General features: G+C 62.3%; 2 protein-coding genes across 4 annotated transcripts in view; both read right to left on the reverse strand.

Annotated features, from left to right (window-relative positions):
• Positions 1-539: 539 nt before the first annotated feature.
• RNF223 (ring finger protein 223) lies at positions 540-7,368 on the reverse strand. The gene is made up of 4 exons (XM_044391416.2): positions 7,199-7,368; positions 6,167-6,338; positions 5,311-5,457; positions 540-1,790 (listed from the first exon to the last, which is right to left on the reverse strand). Exons 1-4 carry the CDS (start codon positions 7,366-7,368, stop codon positions 1,020-1,022), a joined length of 1,260 nt encoding a protein of 419 aa, XP_044247351.1. The 3' UTR covers positions 540-1,019.
• CUNH1orf159 (chromosome unknown C1orf159 homolog) overlaps positions 6,982-16,619 on the reverse strand; it is a 33,018-nt gene continuing 23,380 nt past the window's right edge. For all 3 annotated transcript variants that reach the window (XM_048221931.2, XM_026520128.4, XM_048221930.2), the window contains 7 exons: positions 16,146-16,221; positions 13,056-13,217; positions 12,687-12,752; positions 10,957-11,091; positions 9,738-9,763; positions 9,609-9,639; positions 6,982-8,209 (listed from right to left, as the gene is read on the reverse strand). In XM_048221931.2, coding sequence (XP_048077888.1) covers positions 8,112-8,209; positions 9,609-9,639; positions 9,738-9,763; positions 10,957-11,091; positions 12,687-12,752; positions 13,056-13,217; positions 16,146-16,221 — 594 coding nt within the window. In that variant the 3' untranslated portion in view covers positions 6,982-8,111. The remainder of the gene's footprint in view (positions 8,210-9,608; positions 9,640-9,737; positions 9,764-10,956; positions 11,092-12,686; positions 12,753-13,055; positions 13,218-16,145; positions 16,222-16,619) is intronic.

Below are 16,619 nucleotides of genomic sequence, written 5' to 3' on the forward strand. Positions count from 1 at the left end.
GGATCTGCTGGAGGTCTTCAGGACCTTCAGGACACACCACTTGTCACCACTTCTGCTTCTGTGTGTCCTTAGGCCTTGGTTTGCAGGGAGTCAGTCCTGGGGTTCTGTGGCCCTGTTGTCAGGACTCTCAGCAGGGTTGTGGAGTCATGACTTCTTGGGGGGTCCTGCTGGGGAGTGTTGGAGGAGGGGTCTGGACCATGCCAAGGCCCCACCCCTTCCTGCCCACCCCACCCTGCTCCAGCTGCCCTCCCCCTCCTGGGGGAGCCTCAAAGTTCTAGGGGAGGGGGACAGGACTGCTCCAGCCTATCCACAGCCCACAGGGAACAGGAGCTTGACACCCTAGAACCTGGGGGCTATCTGCCCTAGGGGCTGCTGGGATTTCAATCCAGTGGGAGTGTCCTCTGGATTAAAGTCTCTGAGACAGGGGCAGGCCATGGCTCTTCCGGAAGGAGAGGCTCGGTGGTGTGGGGAAGAGGGCGCACAGGGTGAGGACCCCTTACCAAATGTGCATACAAAATAATTTATTTAAAAATGTACAGTTCAGGATGGGCACTGGAGGACTGGGCCTCCTGCTGCTGCCCTTTGTCCCTCTGGTCAGAGGGCATATTTAGCATCCCCACCCAATGGAAGGGGCCAGCCTTGCCTGGGGAAGGAGCCGTGGGTGAAATATAAAAATAAAATAAAGATGGTGAGCGCCCTCCCTTCTCAGCAAAGGGCTACTAATGCAGGTAATTCACAGTGTATGGGGAGGGGGCCTCATCAAGGCTTTCTGTCCATCGTGGGGGGTTAGGAAGGTGGTCTCTGGGGCCCATAGGAGCCTGTGATTCTTGGAAGCTTCAGGGACCCTTTTGTTTGTGCCGTCAGGATTCAGCCCCACAGAGTAGGGGGAAGGTGAGCTGAATGGCATATGGGGTCCTCGGAGATGTGGGGGCCCCTCCGGGCACCGGCTCTCAAAGCTGCCACACCTGTGACCCCAGCTGTGGGCCAGGGCCCCACACCTAGGGCAGGGGTGGCTGCGCCTAGTTGTCAGCCAGGGGCCCAGGGGAGAAGGCAGCGGCGGTGGTGATGGCGGCGGAGGGCCGGGGGAGGCAGCGCAGGTTCCCGGTCTTGAGCGCACACTGCACGGGCCAGAGCACCACACAAAAGAGCACGAGCAGCAGGGCCGTGACCAGCGCCACGCGCCTCCAGTCCCCACAGCGTGCCCAGCAGCGGGCCAGACGGCCCTGGCGGCGGGTGGGGCCCGGGGTGGGTGTGGGTGTGGGTGCGGTGGGCTCCGCAGGCTTGCTCAGGCCCACATCCACGCACACGAAGCCGGGCGCTGGAAGGCCAGGTGTGGAGGGCGGTGGGCGGCAGCAGAGCTTAGTGCCCTCCAGCCACACGGGCTCCTCCCGACGCAGGTGTGCGGGCATCCTGGCCTGCAGCTGGCGGCTGGTGCGCAGGGCGGGGGCCCCGGCAGCCGGCACAGCCGTGGGCTGCCGGCAGAACGGGCAGGGCACAGCCTCGCTGCCGGGCCGGCCTGTTGGCTGGGCGGCCGCCAGCCGTGCCAGGCACTCCAGGCAGAAGACGTGTGTGCAGGAGAGTTCCTTGGGCGTCTTGAAGATGTTGTCATAGCCTGAGAAGCAGATGGAGCACTCCAGTGGGGAGGCCACCTTCTCCGAGCCAGGGGTGCCGGGGGACCTGGGGCTGCTGGCCGAGCTGGGGGACCTGGGCACAGTGGCTGTAGGGCTGGTCCGACCAGGGGCTGGCATGGCTGTTTGCCACACCTGCTGGCTTGATGACAAGACTCTGAGCTGTGGACAAACGGAGAGTACCATGAGTGACCACAGGCTGCCCCTTCTCTGCAGTCTGCTGCTCTCGCCCTGGGTCTCTTTTGCCCGGCACCAGCCCCAAAGACCTCTGGAAGGGCACTGCCCACATGTGGGCAACTCCAGGAAGTCCCATCTGTACCAGAGTCAAGGTCCTTCTGTTCAAGTTGCAATCCCGCCCTCGCCCACCTCCTCACATGCCAAGACGGGGTGAGCATCCCGGGGTGCCCCAGGCCCGGCCAGCCCACAGAGGGTCTGAGAACAGAGGCCATATGCACAAGGGTGTCGTGCTGACCGTTCAGTGGACACCTCCTGCTGGCTTGTCCCACCTGGCAGTGCCACCTGGGCATCAATAAAGTCGACGACAGTGGCCCACAGTACTTGCTGTTGATGTCGGGGCTCTGCCAGGCTGGGCCCAGGTCATGGAAACACAAGAGCCACGGTACAAAAAGGGCAGCTTGGAGGGTGGAGTGACTCAGCCAGGGTCACCTGGCCAACAGGTCAGCAGGACCTGGGCTCGCACCGGAGGAGTGTGACTCTGGGTCAGCTGAAGGGGGTTTGAACATGGATCCCATCATGGGCACCTGATTTGGTTGGTAGTCACCCAGTTTTCAGGCAGCTGTATGAGGGTGGGGGGCCAGGCCTGGCTGGGTGAGGGTCAGGACTCTGTCTGGGGGCCAGGGTGAGCTGGTAGGCTGCGGGAAGTTGAGGAGGGCCTGAACAGGGGTGGGGACCAGTGTCCCAAGTTTGTTTCCCAGCCTCACCCGAACCTGTAGGGCCAGCTTGTCTGGCTGGTGACGAGGGCTTTCTGCTGGCCCTCAGGACCTAGAAATGCACCCTAGCCTGAGGAGCCAGGGGTGGAGGAGCCCCAGCCATCCTCTGGGATGACCCACCACCCTGCAGGGTCACACAAGCACACGGCTGCCGTCCTCCTGACCCACTCGCATTTCCAAGGAGACCCTGCCTCTGTCTCCCTGGCGAGGCTCAGGTGACCTCCTGCTGACCAGGGCCCTGTCTGGCCCACCTCTTGCCCTGCCACATGGGTCTGGCCTGGAGGAGGACAGGTAAGGAGGACAGTGGACAGACCCCATGGGGCCCAGGAGGACCCGCCGGAGGTGACCCTGACCCTACCTCGCTGGTTAGTCTAGGTGCGCGAGGGCAATGACTTTGTGGTGATGTGTCGCGAAGGTTTGGGTGAGTCACAGTGACATCACTGTGATGTCACGAGTGCTCCCAGCATTGCAACATGAGATGTCACCACATTTTGAGACAATGGTGGCCACAGGCTAGGCAGCAGCCTCAGCACAGTCTGGGGGGGACCACAGGCTAACCTCCTCCAGGCCCGTGTGCCCCACATAATCAGTCCCTTGGCACTGAGGTCCCGCCCCTCCTCAGAGGCCCCCATCCCGAGCCTGTACGAGTGAGAGGTGAGTGCCAGCTGAGCCGGCCTTACCTGGGGGCCGGGGGTCGTCAGCAAGGCCTGAGCATGGTCCCCTTGGCTGGGCACCGCCAGGCTGTGAGGCTCTGAGCTCTCCTGTCCGGCAGTGTCTGCTCCCTCTCCTCCGGGCTGGGCCAGCCTGTGCCCCACCTGGCAGGTGTCCCTCCACGGGGCTGGCTGCCAGCAGCTGTCCTTCCTGGTGGCACTGGTTGGGCAAGCGTGCCTTCTGCTCTGTCCCAGGTAAGCGGGGCTCCGGGGGGTGTGCGTTCTTCCAGAAGCAGAGTGCTGTCCGGAGCGGGTGGGAGTTCTCCGGGTGTTGGCTTCTGGCAGGTGTATTTATACACTGGAGGTCATGCAGGCCAGGGGCGTGGCCTGGAGCCTCGGGGATTGGCTGGTCTCCCGTCCTCGCCCTGGCAGGCTGGGCAGTGGAGGGCAGGAAGTCAGAGGTGAGAGACCAGAGCCTGGGGTGAGGCTGGGGGGTCAGTGTAGGCTTCCACAGACTGGGCAGGTCTGGGGGTGCTGGATGCCTGGGTAAAACCTTCCCCTGACAGCCCCTGGAAGGTTGGAGCGCCATTCCAGAAACAGACCCACTCACTAACCCTATTTAAGGCCCCGGTGGAACCTGAGTGCTTAGGGGCCTCCCAGAAGGGCCCCTCCAGGGAGCACCCCCAATCTCAGCCTAGCTTGTCACCCCCCACTTCATCCACACAGCCCGCTTACATGCAAGCGCCACCCCAATGTTCACCACCGAGGGGACTTCCTGCTCTGGGTCTAGGGAGTCGGGGGCGGGGGGGTCAGGGCTGGGCACCCCCAAGGGGCGGAGTCGGGGTGAGGGCGAGTCAGGGATCAGACTGGCCACAGGACTTGTTTTGGGTGAGTGTCTGCTGGGGGCACCCTCAGTTACACACATGGGACGGGGCCCTGGAGCCCAGGGAAGCCCCCAACACAGCCAGGGGGTCTGGAAATCTTCCTGGGCGAAGGGGTAGTGGCTTCGGCCAGTTTGGGACCCTTGCAAACCCCAGGACCAGCCTATGCAAAGGCCTGGGGCGAAGGCAGGGGGTCTGGACGGAGGACGTGGGGGCGGGGGCTGGGGCTGGGGTCTAGCCAGTAGGGGGCTTGGGCCCCTCACAGCCATGTTGCAGCTGTTCCGACAGCAGGAAGCCTACCAGAGAATCCAGCTCGTGCAACGAGGTGTGCTGGCTGCCAGGGGAGGGGTGCTCAGGAGGAGGTGGGGACCGAGAAAGGGGGCTGGAGCCTCCGTGTGGGGAGCTGCTGTGTGGGCCAGGCCCAGCTTGTGCATGACAGGGTTCTGGTTCGCAAGGGGATCGTGACTCGGGGTCACATGCTGCCTCCAGGAAGTGTCCTCTGTGCCTCGGCTCTGGGAACACCCTCCTGAGGGTTCCTGGGAATATCCAAGTTCTGAGGTCACTTGAGCTCTTCAGTGGACAAGTCAGTGCCCAGAGGCAAAGGGAAGACCTGAGGAACGTGCCGTCCGGGGCGGCGGCCAGGCCTCACTGCACAGGAGCAGAGCCCAGCCCCTGGCTCTGGGGTCTTGGCAGCTTGGGACCTGGCGACCCGCCTGGTCCCCGCACCGGCTCCTTCTCGATCCTGGCGGGTGGGCAGCGGTGCTGTGTGGGTGCAAGGGCTGCACGTGCTCTCCGTGCACTGCAGGTTAACCTGGCTGTGTCTGAGCATGAATGCGTCTGCCCAGGTGCAGGCTCCTACACACGCAAGGGGAGCATGGCTTTCCGTGTGCGACCACACGGCCCGGGGACTCGGCTGGGGAGAACACGAGGTCCCCAGTGCGCACCCTACCCTCGTCCATTCATGGCTCTGAGATGTGCGGGTCCTGAGTCCCCAGGACACCTCCGAGTTCTGGGCTGGACACAGAAGTTGTCCTTGGCCAGGTGAGAGGACTGTATCCACGGCCCACTCTGGCTGTGGTCCCCCCACCCCGGGACTGGGATAGAATGGGCTTCAAACCCCGGGTGCTGCCAAGGACACACAGAATGGCCACTGCATGAAGAGGCCCTTCAGGGCTCATCTGGGGCTGAGCCCCCCACCCACGCTTGCCCAGTGCTGGGTGATCTGTCGGCGGCTGTGCTGCCCCACCACCTGGAGATGACGATACGCGAGAGACTGGGACACATCCAGGCTGCGATTCCAACGTGGGCAGAAACCGGGCCCCGGGCTCTGGACGAGCTCGGCATTACCCTACGGGCATGAGGCAGCCCAGCCGGGACACCCGGTGGACTCGGCCGGTCCTGCCCTTCCCACGCCCAGGACTGAAAGCCAGGTTCCCTAAGGTCAACTGGTGGCCCCTCTGCATCTCACTGTGGCCAGCTCCTTCTGGGGTCTCGTGCCCCGGCTCCTGACCAGGACCTCTGCCCTCACGTCACCTCCTCAGGCCCCACGCGGTCCTCCTCTGTGCACCCACCTCTTCGTGCTGCTGAAGTTCTTCCTCTTGCTGACTTCCGACCTCTGCCAGCTCTCAGTGCTTCTCCTGGTGCTGAGGGAGTGAATGAATGAGCTGCCGGCTGCGAGCCCAGGACTGTGCCACCTGCCCACCCCCATACCATGCTCCCTCCTAGGGTGTGGGGGAGCCCCACAGCAGTTGACATGGTGGGGGGTCAGAAAGGGACAGGTGCCCCACCTGCCTGTTTTGGCCTAAGCTGATGGCCCTATAAATTGGCCTCGGTTTGGCCTCCTGCACGAGGGCTGGAGTCCAGGTAAGTGCCAGCTGAGGATGGAGCCCCACTGTAGATGCCTGACCCTATCAGCTGCCCCACACCCGGCTCAGGTGCCCCTGTACCCCACCTCACCCACGCACATGCTTTCTAGCCCGAATGCCCATCGGGTCATGGGGCTGGGAAGTCCAGTGACCCTACTCCCCACTATTTGGGGGCCTAAAGCACAGTGGTACCCAGGCCCAGGGGATGCTCAGTGGCAGGGGGGAGGCTGGCGGGCTGAGGACCCCAACAACCAGGCCACCCAGGCCTTGAAGGTCAGGGGAAGCATCTCGAGTGTGGGAGCCAGAGGCGGCTGCAGGGTCAAATTCAGAGTTCTTTGCTGCCAAGGGTGGGGCAAAGCTGAGGCTGGGGGAGTTTGGGGAAGGGACATGGAGATGCTGGAATAACCCCAGGTCTCCAGGTTGTACCTGAGGGTGGGAGGCAATGGAGAAGGCCTGGGGTGGGGGTGGGGGGCCCATCTGTGCCTGGCTTGGGCCTCCAGGGCCTGACTGGCTGGACCTGCTCTCCTGGTCAAACATGGCTCTGCATTTCCCCCAGATTAGCAGCCAGCTTGGTGCAAAGGTGGGAACAGGGAAAAGGGAGTCTCTTCCCACGTCTGCTTCCCTCCCAAGGAGCCACAGGATGGGACAGGTTCCCCTGACCTCAGGGGCTACAGAAACCAAGGGAATCTGGAGGGTCCTGCGCATTCTCCCCTGGCTCCCAAGCCCAGTCTTCCAGATGGGCACAGATGGGCGGTGGAGTGTCCTCTCACTTCCCCGTGGCCCCTGAAGCCGGTGAGGACCCTGATCCTGGCCTCCCCACCTCCCCCTGCGTCCCCTTCTCCTCAGACGGACGGGCGGGACAGAGGAATGAGAGGCAGTACCCACGAGGGCGCGTCGCTGCTCCTGGTGAAGGGAGAGTCCAGTTAGCCTGGCTGACGGGGCCGCCCCCACGGCAGGGCAGGTGGACTTCACCCTTCCTGAGGAACAGACGAACGTGGAGCAAGGAGGACGGGGGAAGAAAGCCCTGAATCGTTTATTGACACCGATCTGAAGCTGGTGCTGCCCTGTCAGCTGCTGGACCAGGCGTGGGTTCAAGTGTCCGCAAACTGTCAGTGCTCGGGACAGGCATCACGGCGCAGAAGGGACGCAGGAGCTGAGCACGCAGGCCCCGCCTCAGGCCCCCGGGATGCGGACCAGGCGTCGAAGGAGAGAGATCAGTCCGACCGAGAATCTGGGAAGGCCAGTGCCGAGCCCAGAGGGTGAGAGGTGGCCACCAACGCTCCTTTCTCCTCAGGAACCCGTCTCTCTGTAACCAGCCAGGGCCGGAAACGCGTCTCCAGGCCTGGGGCAGCTGGGACAGGGCCACTGGCCAGCACGGCCCTCCACAGGTCCATCGAGACCAGGCTACTCAGGCAGTAGTCACGGGTGAATGTGACCCTGGCTGGACACGGCCTTGATCGCCAACCGCTTCAGGCCAGCGTCCGTCGCTGGGCGGACAAGTGCCTGCAGTGCCTGGGCCCAGCGTGGAAAGCGGGTCAGGGGCAGGAGACAGAGGAGGAAAGTAGTGTCTGAAGTCGGTAAGAAACCAGGAACCTCGCCTCTGCAGCTCCTGGAAATGTGTGGCCTTGAGCTTAGGGGGCAGGGGTGGGGGGTCTTGGTACAGGACAGCCCTGCGGGCGCCTCAGCCTTAGAGGGGCCAGTTCTCATGCCACGCTTCCCCTCATCTGGACACCGTCCTGGAGGGGATGCAAGGAGGCCAGCTGGCCTGGTGGTGCGGGGGATGTCTGCCCACTGTGGGCTCGGAAAGGCAGGGGGGCGAGCCCTGGCTTTGCCAGGCATGGAGCAGCCCAGCGGTCCTCGTAGGCTCTTGGCCGCTGGGAGCGGCCTCTCCCGAGGGGCCCAGACCCCACCTGGCCACGCGCTCGAGCCCGGCTCAAGGGCACGGCTCCCAGCCCGTCACACTGAGCAGCTGTGGGGGGGAAGCAGCACCTTCAGGCAGCGTCTGCTGCTGGGAGACGGCCACGCTGAGGCAGGGGCTGCGTCCAGACCGGTCCTGAGGCCTTGCTGGGCAGCGCCTGCCCTTTGTGTGCTGGGTTCTCTCCCAGGCGGTGTGCGGAACTGTGGGTGGGTCGCCGGGTCAGACGTTGCTGACCCGGGCCTCCACCGAGGAGATGGCAGTGGAGCCCGCGTCCCTGTCCAAGGGCCGCTCGCGCCTGACATAGCGCGGCTTCCGCACTGAAACGGGGTCAGAAACAGGCAGGGTCAGAGTGGGGCCTGGGACAGGAAGGATGGCCCCGGGTCTCGGCCCTCCCCAGAGCTCCTGGGAGTGGGGTGTGGCGCAGCCGAGGGGAGGGGAGCCCACGGGGCCCCCACTTGTGAGCAGAGTTGCTGCTGCTGACGAGAGTGTCTGATGAACGCTCCACTCACTGCAGACACTCGGTGCCCCCGCACCCCGAGCACCTGCGCCTGGCTGAGGGCCTGGCTCTCACAAGACACAGAGGCAACAGTTCCCATGATGCACAGCAGGGCTGGAGGGGGCCCCCAAATGAGTCCATGTCTGAAGCCCCAGAACCTGCAGGCGTGACCTTACTTGGAAAAAGGGTACTTGCAGATGTGATTAAGGACCTTGAAATGAGATCCTCCTGGTATATCTGGGGGGCCCTAAATCCAACGACCAGCGTCCTCACAAGAGGGAGGCAGAGAGAGGAGACCTGGGAGAAGCCCCGTGAAGACGGGGGCAGAGGCTGGAATGGTGTGGTCACAAGCCCAGGGACGCCTGGAGCCACCGGAGGCCGGAAGAGGCAGGAAGGACCCTCCCCTAGAGACTCTGGAGGGAGTGCCCCCCACCCCCAGCTTGACTTCTGACTTCCGGCCTCCTGGACTGTGCGAGAGTACATTTCTGTTGTTTCAAGCCTCCGGTTTGTGGTCATTTGTTAGGGCGGCCCTAGGAGACTAATGCAGGGAAATTCAAGATGCTTGTAGATGGTCCTGCTTTAGAGAAATCAGAGACAAGTATTCTACAGAACTGAGTAGATCTAGCCTTGGCTAATAACTTCTTTGTCCCCAGAGAAGAGGGACATCCTCCCCTGTCCCCACTGCAGACTTCTGCACAGTGGTAACAACACAGACTGCGGAGGCCAGGCTCCATGGCCTGTAACTGTGTGACCGTGGGCCAGTCACTCAACCTCTCTGTGCTCACGAAGTCATCTATAACAGGGTTGATATGTGCACCTGCTCCTGGAATCATCACGCCTGACCGAGTAAAACTGAAGTGCCAGCCACTCAGGAGGGACCACGGGAAAGCCTTATGCCGGGCCAGCCAGCTTCCTGCACCCACCACCCGGGTAGAGCTGGGACTTGGTGAGGGCCAAGCAAAGGCTTCAGGGGTGGCCCCAGACCCCGTGCTGGGGATTCTCGTTGTCTCCCAACAGACTCAACATGTCAGGAACAGAAACGAATAAAAGGGAAAAGGCAGCAGAGCCGTGGGTTGATTACGGGGGGCCCTGGCCCGCGTCCCGAGAGCTGCAGGACCGGGTGCCCGCAGAGCCGAGCCCTGCAGTGTCCCTGGAGAGTGGCTGACCCCGTGGGCAGGATAGTTTTGAGATTCTTCACCCTGAGTTGAGGGCTGACATACCTGAGGGCTGTGGCGGGGGAATCATGGCAGCCTTGAAAAGGAGAAAAGGCACAGTGAGAACAGCGGGCGGCCCCCAGCACAGAGGCCCACGACATGGGGGCACGCGGCCCATCCTTCCAGGTTACTTACGGCTTCGCCAGGCTGCAGGGCAGGGGCTGTGGGCAAACACAGGTGTCACTGGGGCAGGGGTCCCTTGCCTGGGGAGGGGGTCCACTGGGCCTGCAGAGGCTCTCCCCCCACTCCAGGCTCAGCCCAGTCCCACTTCCAAATGCCTGCCCAGCAGTGCCCAGGGCCCAGCTATCTGGCCACATTTCTCACCTGCTCTTGGGGCGGTGGGCCCCCAAGCACCCCAGGGAGAGCGCCCTCCCAGGCCCTCTTGGCAGAACAACAGGCCAGTCTTCACAAGGTACTGCTGCTGGCCTCCAGCACCACCAGGAGCCAGGCAAGACAATGCCTTCAGCCCCAGGCGAGGCCCAGGGTGGGGGCATGCCTCAGGGAGACCACCGCAGGGCCCACCTCTCACCTCCGCTGGGGAGGTTGCTATGCACCCCTGCGCTCTCGGTGGCCACCTAGGCTGACCGAGCCCCCTCTCCAGGGAGGAGAGACACTGCGTGGGTCTGCCCCAGCCCTGCACTGACCCTCCAGGACCCCTGTGGCCCACCGCGGAGGAGCAGCCCCTCAGAGCTGACCCGGGAGGCCCATCCCAACTGGCGTGGGTCAGGACCTGGGCGCTGCAGCAGTCCCACTGAGGCACCCAGCGTGGGCTCCGGGTGGGTGGACAGGGGTCTCACAGAGGCCAGGTGAGGAAGTTCTAGCTAATTGCCCACTAGCACTGTCCACTCAAGGGTCCGACCTGGTGGCCGGACCACCTGCCTAGCACACCCGAGGGCACAGCAGGAGTGACGCCCATCTCTTCTGGAGGGAGGCAGGTCGGGCACCCAGGCCCAGGGTAAGCTGGGGTGGCACGGGGCCCCACGGTCCCTGCACCAGCCTGCCTATCCCCACTCCCAGGGGGCAGGATGGGGAGAGGACACAGCTCGCTGGGGGAGCTGTGAGCAGGTGGCCCCAAGACCAAGGATGTCACTTCCCCCCTCCCCCCCCCACCCCTCATCAGCAACCCCGCCGTGATGCCCTGCGGTGGAGTCACGCCAACACCTTTACTCTGAGAGCCCCACAGAATCCACATGGGAGCCTCCCGAGGACATGGCCACCCCTCTTACTCTCAGACACAAGAGCCACGTGACAACCCAGTCCCCTTCCTGCTGTTTTGTGGAGTTTTATGGCTGGACAGCCGCATCTTGCACCCCAGCCCCAGTGCACTGGTCAGCACCCTTCTGGTGTGGAATACCTTTGTTTCTTCCGTAGAAAACCTTGGGGAGTTTACTGGTACGCTTCAGGTAGAAGAACCCAGCCACGGACAGGATGAGGCCGGAGCTGATGAAGAGTGTCCCCAGGAAGAGGGAGGCTGCCACTTGAGGGCTCCCTGTGAGCAAAGGGAGCGGCTGCCAGTGGTAAGCCTGGGCGGGCCTCAGAGGACCTCCCCAGACCCCTATTCCCTGAACACGCCCGGGCCCTCACAGGGTTCTGCACTCGGGGGCTCGGGTCCCCCCTGCAGGCCCAGACACCTGGCTGTGGGGTCTGAGGAGCTCCAGCTCCCTAGGCCTCAGGCTTGTCACGGGGAGGTGGGTTACTGAGAGGGTTAAGGGTTCCAGCCCCTGAGAACACCAGGCCCTCTGGTCCCCACCTCCCCACTGAAGACTCAGCACAGAGAATGACCAGGCATGCCAGGTCACAGCCTTCAACTCAGAGGCAGGGGTTCCCACTACACCCTTGCCTCTTGGGAGCTTGTCCCTGGTCCCTAGATGGCCTTCCTAGTGCCATGATGCCTGCCCATCTTTACCTACACAGGGTCAGGATGGGCTGGTGGGCCCACGGCTGGGGGCTCTGGATGGTAATTGTGGGGAAAGTGCTTGTAGATGTCTGTGGGGAGGTGTCTTTCTGACCCCGAGACACAGGCATGAGGTGTGGCCACGGCTATGCTGGAACCTAGAGGGGGATGAATTCTGGCTAATTTGGCGTGTCCTGCCCCAAACTTGCTGCAATGAAAATGGGCTGTAGAGCCAGACTTGCCGGCCTCCCTCCATCGGTACCCCACTGCCAGACCCAGCGTGGTGTCACAGGAGGTCGGGGCCATCTGCGCTGACCCCACCCTACAACTCTGCTGCTCTGGTGGCCGGCCTTGGTGGTGCAGGTCAGTGTAAGGCCACTTGCTTCTGGTCCTGAAACTTGTGCAGAAAGCGGAGCCCTCAGTCCAGGTCCAACACGCCCTCTGCTGAAGGCCCAGCGTCTGGGGGACATACAACCCTCATCACGACCTGGTCACCTGAGAAGAGGAGGCGACCACTCCTGGGGCAGGCCCTGCTCCCTGACCGCAGTGGCCCCTGTGGCTGGGGCACCACGCCCCTGTGGCAGGGCCAAGGCTCTGTGGCTGGCGGGCCACATCTCAGATCGATGGGATGCAAGCTGAGGACAGAGTATGCAGGATGTGGGCCCTGTGTCTGCCCCCGAAGACCAGGCCGTGTGCTGGGCTCTTCTGCCTGGCATGCAGTGTTTGCAGTCTGAGCCCTATATCCTCAGAAGAGCTTCAGGGGATGGGGGCAAGGGGACCTCGGGGGGCAAGGGGACCTCGGGGCGCCCTCCCATCTCCAGAGAACTGCACGTCCTGAGTTTCCGTGGCCCGAGGTGCTGGGTGGGCCAGGACTGAGGCAAAGGGTGTGGTGTGCAGCTGTAAGGGTTTCCACTCACTAGAACTGCTCAGCGGCATGTGTGAGGGCCTTCTGCGTGTGCCCAGTGACCCCAGTTCCGGGGGCTGCCGACTCCACCAACCCCGCTCTGTGGTCAGGCTGGGTCCCTGTCCACAGATCTCTTGCCTGGGGTGCAATGTGACCTTGGCCATGGCTGTGGCCCTGCTGAGGCCAGTGTAAGTGGTCACGTGCACTGGGAATGGCAGACGATGACCCCTCCTCCACCAGGACCTGTGCAGAGGCCCTGCTCTCAACTGGTGAGCCTGAGACTTACCAAGATTTGGCTGCCCGGGCGTCCCTGTGCTCCGGTTCACTGGGAACTGTGCGCCCCAGCCAGCGACTGTGGGGAAGCAGAGTGGTCAGTGCTGCCGGCTCCCCAGGCAGGTCTGGACCACGCACAGGGACGCTGCTGAAGACTCCCCGGGAGCCAGAGACACAGCCCAGGGGGGGATCACGGGCCAGAAACCAGAAAGGGAGGAGGCCGTAGAGACAGAGCTGCCCTCACCCCACGGCTGTCCTGCACGGACAAGAGGACTCAGGGAGAGAGGGGACCAGGCGGGGCAGGGGGTGTCCCCTCGACGGACAGTGGTCCAGGGAAAGGTGGGCCACCCGCTGCTGTGGAGACAAGAAGGGCAAACCCCACCCGTTCCTGCAGAACTTGGAGACGTGGCCCCTCGGTGGGAAGCAGGCCAGGTGGGCGTGGTGGGGGGTGCCGCAGGACGGCCGCCGCACTCGGAGCCATAGGTGCCGTTCCCGCATCGGATGCAGCTGACACTGCCGTCCTCGTTCCGGTGCCTGTAGCAGCCTGCGCGGGAGACAGTGACTCAGCGCCTGCCTTCAGGGAGCTCTTCCATATTCTGAGTTTGGGAAACCGGAGAATTCGCTCAGGCATGTGAATTCTCTCGTTCTGGGAGTCTGGATGGAATGGTACACTTGATTTCAGAAAAAGACACAAACTTGACGGGAGCCACCATGGGCTCTCACCCAGGGGCTCCTGTGGGCTCCCTTCCTGGACGTCTTGTAAAACACCCTGGACAGGCCGGGAACCTGAGACAGGCGGTGCCGTGCGCGGCCGCACGCTCCGGGGAGGCCCACAGCAGTCTGACCACCAGGCCCTCACCCTGCCTCCACAGGGGCCACAAGGGACAAGGCCCACCCCCCTCAGTGGCACTGTCTCTAGCCCCGGTGTGACCCTGGCCCCTGTTGACCCCTTCCCTGGGGAGGTCCCAGACTGAGGCCACCGCCAGCATCCCCAGCCTTCCCCGGCGCTGGGAGCAGCCCAGCTCCCACTGGCCAGCAGTTTACAGACAGTCTGTTTTGCCAACTAGTCAGGGCACCCCTAAGGGCAGAAATTGTGTCGTATACCTTTATTTTTTCTTAACATCCCCAACATTTAGCACAGTGGCTGAGCAAACACGTGCTCAACTGACACTGAGTGCAGGTACTGAGCTGGCCCTGAATCCTAGCGCCAGAGTCCAGGGACAAGCCACAGACCACACGTCCCTCACGATGAATTCACTGATGTTTAATCCACACGCAGTGTGTCACTGTGAGGTGGAGGCCTTTGTGCAGGGACCCCAAGTGGATGGCAGGGCCCGAAGACTGACCAGCAGCAGCGCCTGTGATGCTGTGGGTGGACGGGCCGAGCACCACACCAGGGGGCCTGGGAACGGGGGGCCTGGCACACCTGGCACCAGTGCAGTGGTTCTCCCAAAAAGCACTCCTCCGGCTGGCTCCAAGGTCACTGGGCAAAGCTGCCCAGGGCTGCCAGCCTCAAGAAGGCCCTGGGCTGGGCCATTGTGTGCAGGGACAAGGCACAGCTAGAGAGCCAGGGCCGGTGACCAGAAAGACTGAGGAGCTAAAGTTGGCTTTATGAAGCCAATGAGGCCCCTTTAAAAACTACCTGACACCCAGCTCACTGGCTTCCCAGCCTCACAGGTGAGCAAGGAAGGTCGCTTCTGGGCAAGTCCAGGAAACTGAGGCTATTCGGACGTTGAGAAGAGAGGATGCACCAAAATCTATATGTGTTGCAGGTTAGGTCTGATGGCAAGTCCTCGGCTTGGCTTCCCGGCCTTGGGGGTTCAATCTAAGACTCCTTGTGGAAAGGTCCAGCAAGGCCCACTTAAAAAAGCCTCAACGGTCAATCGCTATTCTTGCTGCACGCATGTGGACGACCAGGCCACGTTTAGTGAGGCCAGACTTAAAAGCAAATTCGTTCAATGAACCACGAGAGACTGTGGACTCTGGGAAACAGACTGCGGGCTTCAGAGGGGAGGGGGTGGGGGACTGGGACAGGCCGGCGATGGGTAGTGAGGAGGGCACGTGTTGCATGGTGCACTGGGCGTTATACGCAAGTAATGAATCATGGGACACTGCATCAAAACCTGGGGATGTGCTGTATGGTGACTAACGTAACATAATAAAAGTTATTATTAAGAAAGAAACGAACGAAAAAAAAAGTAGCAAATGATTAAAAAAAAAAGCAGACTCGTGTCTCACTGTGACTCTCTCTGGTGGAAGCGGGGGGCTGTGTCGGTAGCGCGTCTGTGTGGGTACCAGACTCCACTCCTGTTCGGGCCTGAGGCTTGTGACCTACCCGCCAGCTGCACTGGCTCCTGAACCCTCCCGGTCTCTTCCCATATTTGGCTGCGACTCTCCAAACCAACATTCCCGCTCCCCTCCCACCCTCCTGCCTCGGAACCACTGAGAACTAAAACGGCCTTTTCCCCAAAGCCCTGTGAGCTGAGGATACGAACTTCGGAGACATCACCTCGACACCCCCGTGTGGACACAGCCTCACGCCTGCTCCCGTGTGGGCCTCTCAGAAGGTTCACCAGCGGCCACGCGGCCTCTGCCGTCTCACTCCCCCTACACCGGCCTCGAGTCCGACACCTGGAAGGGTACTTAGCTGACTGCCCTCCAGACTGAAAAACCAGACTTACGATTGGCTCCAACCATTCACACTTGTTTTTCTTTTGTTTGCACAGAAATGCCTCTCACTGAACACCCGACTGCTCACACCACACAGAGGCCTCGCTCTGCGGAGGCCCCCCTGCCACGCCGGCTCCCAACACCTGCGCGTCCCCTGCACCGGACGGACCGCCGCCAGGACCAGAGGCTCACCCGGTGCCCGGGACAGCGTGCTCACACCCGTTCTTTTGTTCTGGTTCCATCTACGCCTTTTCTCCCCCTTTGCCGGTCTCTTATCTCACAACTTCCAACCCAGTTCTCTCTGCAGCTTGGCTTTTAATACGTGAAACTTTCTGAGGATAAAATTTCAAATGAGGGACACCAGAATATGCCTCTTTCACACAAAAAAATATTTCCAGCTAAAGACTCAAAAACAGCAGGAGCCAGAAGGGCCCTGACCTCGCTTTTCCTCCCTGAGGAGCAGGAGACAAAGGCCCCACGTGGAGGCCGCCCAGGCGGCAGGAGGAAAGAAACACGCTCACCGCAGAGACGGAGGGTCCGGCGCACTCACCCGCCTCCACCCGAGAAGACGTGGCCAGGCTGCCAGCCGGGAGGGAGGCTCAGATGGGGTCCTGTCCCTTTCCCGCTGCTTCTGCCCACTCCTCTAGCCCCTTGCCTACCTCCCAGGCATCTCCAGTGTCCCTCCTGAGGGGCCGTGTGTCTGCCTGCTCACACGAGCTACGGTGACCTCCACGGCGTTCGCTGTGAGCACTGTCCTCATCACCAAGGCTGGTCAAGGTTGGCTGGTGCCAAAGCAGCTTACCTGGACCACACAGGCTTGTGCCCCCGCAGGTGGTGTTGACGTCCACCACGTCCACACAACATTCAGCCTGCTGGCCCTAGAGGGGAGAGGGCGGTGAGTTTTCAAACCCCGACAGCCGGGGGCTGGGGCAGGACAAGTAGGCCAGACTGAGAATGGCATCCGCAGAGGGGCACCTCATGAGCTTGACCCAACGCCCATGGCTCTGACCTCTTCTAAATTCCGAATCAGGTGACCGTCCCTTGCTTACCCAGAGTGAGGTGAGGACACATAGCCACACCACACGAACACTTCCTGGAACAGAACTTCATGTGCCCAGCGAGTGTTTGATGACTGAATACACATAAGCATGTTCCTAAGCACTCAGATTCCCAAGTCAGGAGGGGGATCCCTTGGGGGCCCACTCAGAGATTCTGACCAGGGCCTGGGCTGGGGCAGCCTGACGGGGCAAGGAGTGCTCCTGGGGACACTTCCTGG

This window comes from Ursus arctos, unplaced genomic scaffold (assembly GCF_023065955.2).
Source record: "Ursus arctos isolate Adak ecotype North America unplaced genomic scaffold, UrsArc2.0 scaffold_32, whole genome shotgun sequence".
Classification (NCBI taxonomy): Eukaryota; Metazoa; Chordata; class Mammalia; order Carnivora; family Ursidae; genus Ursus; species Ursus arctos.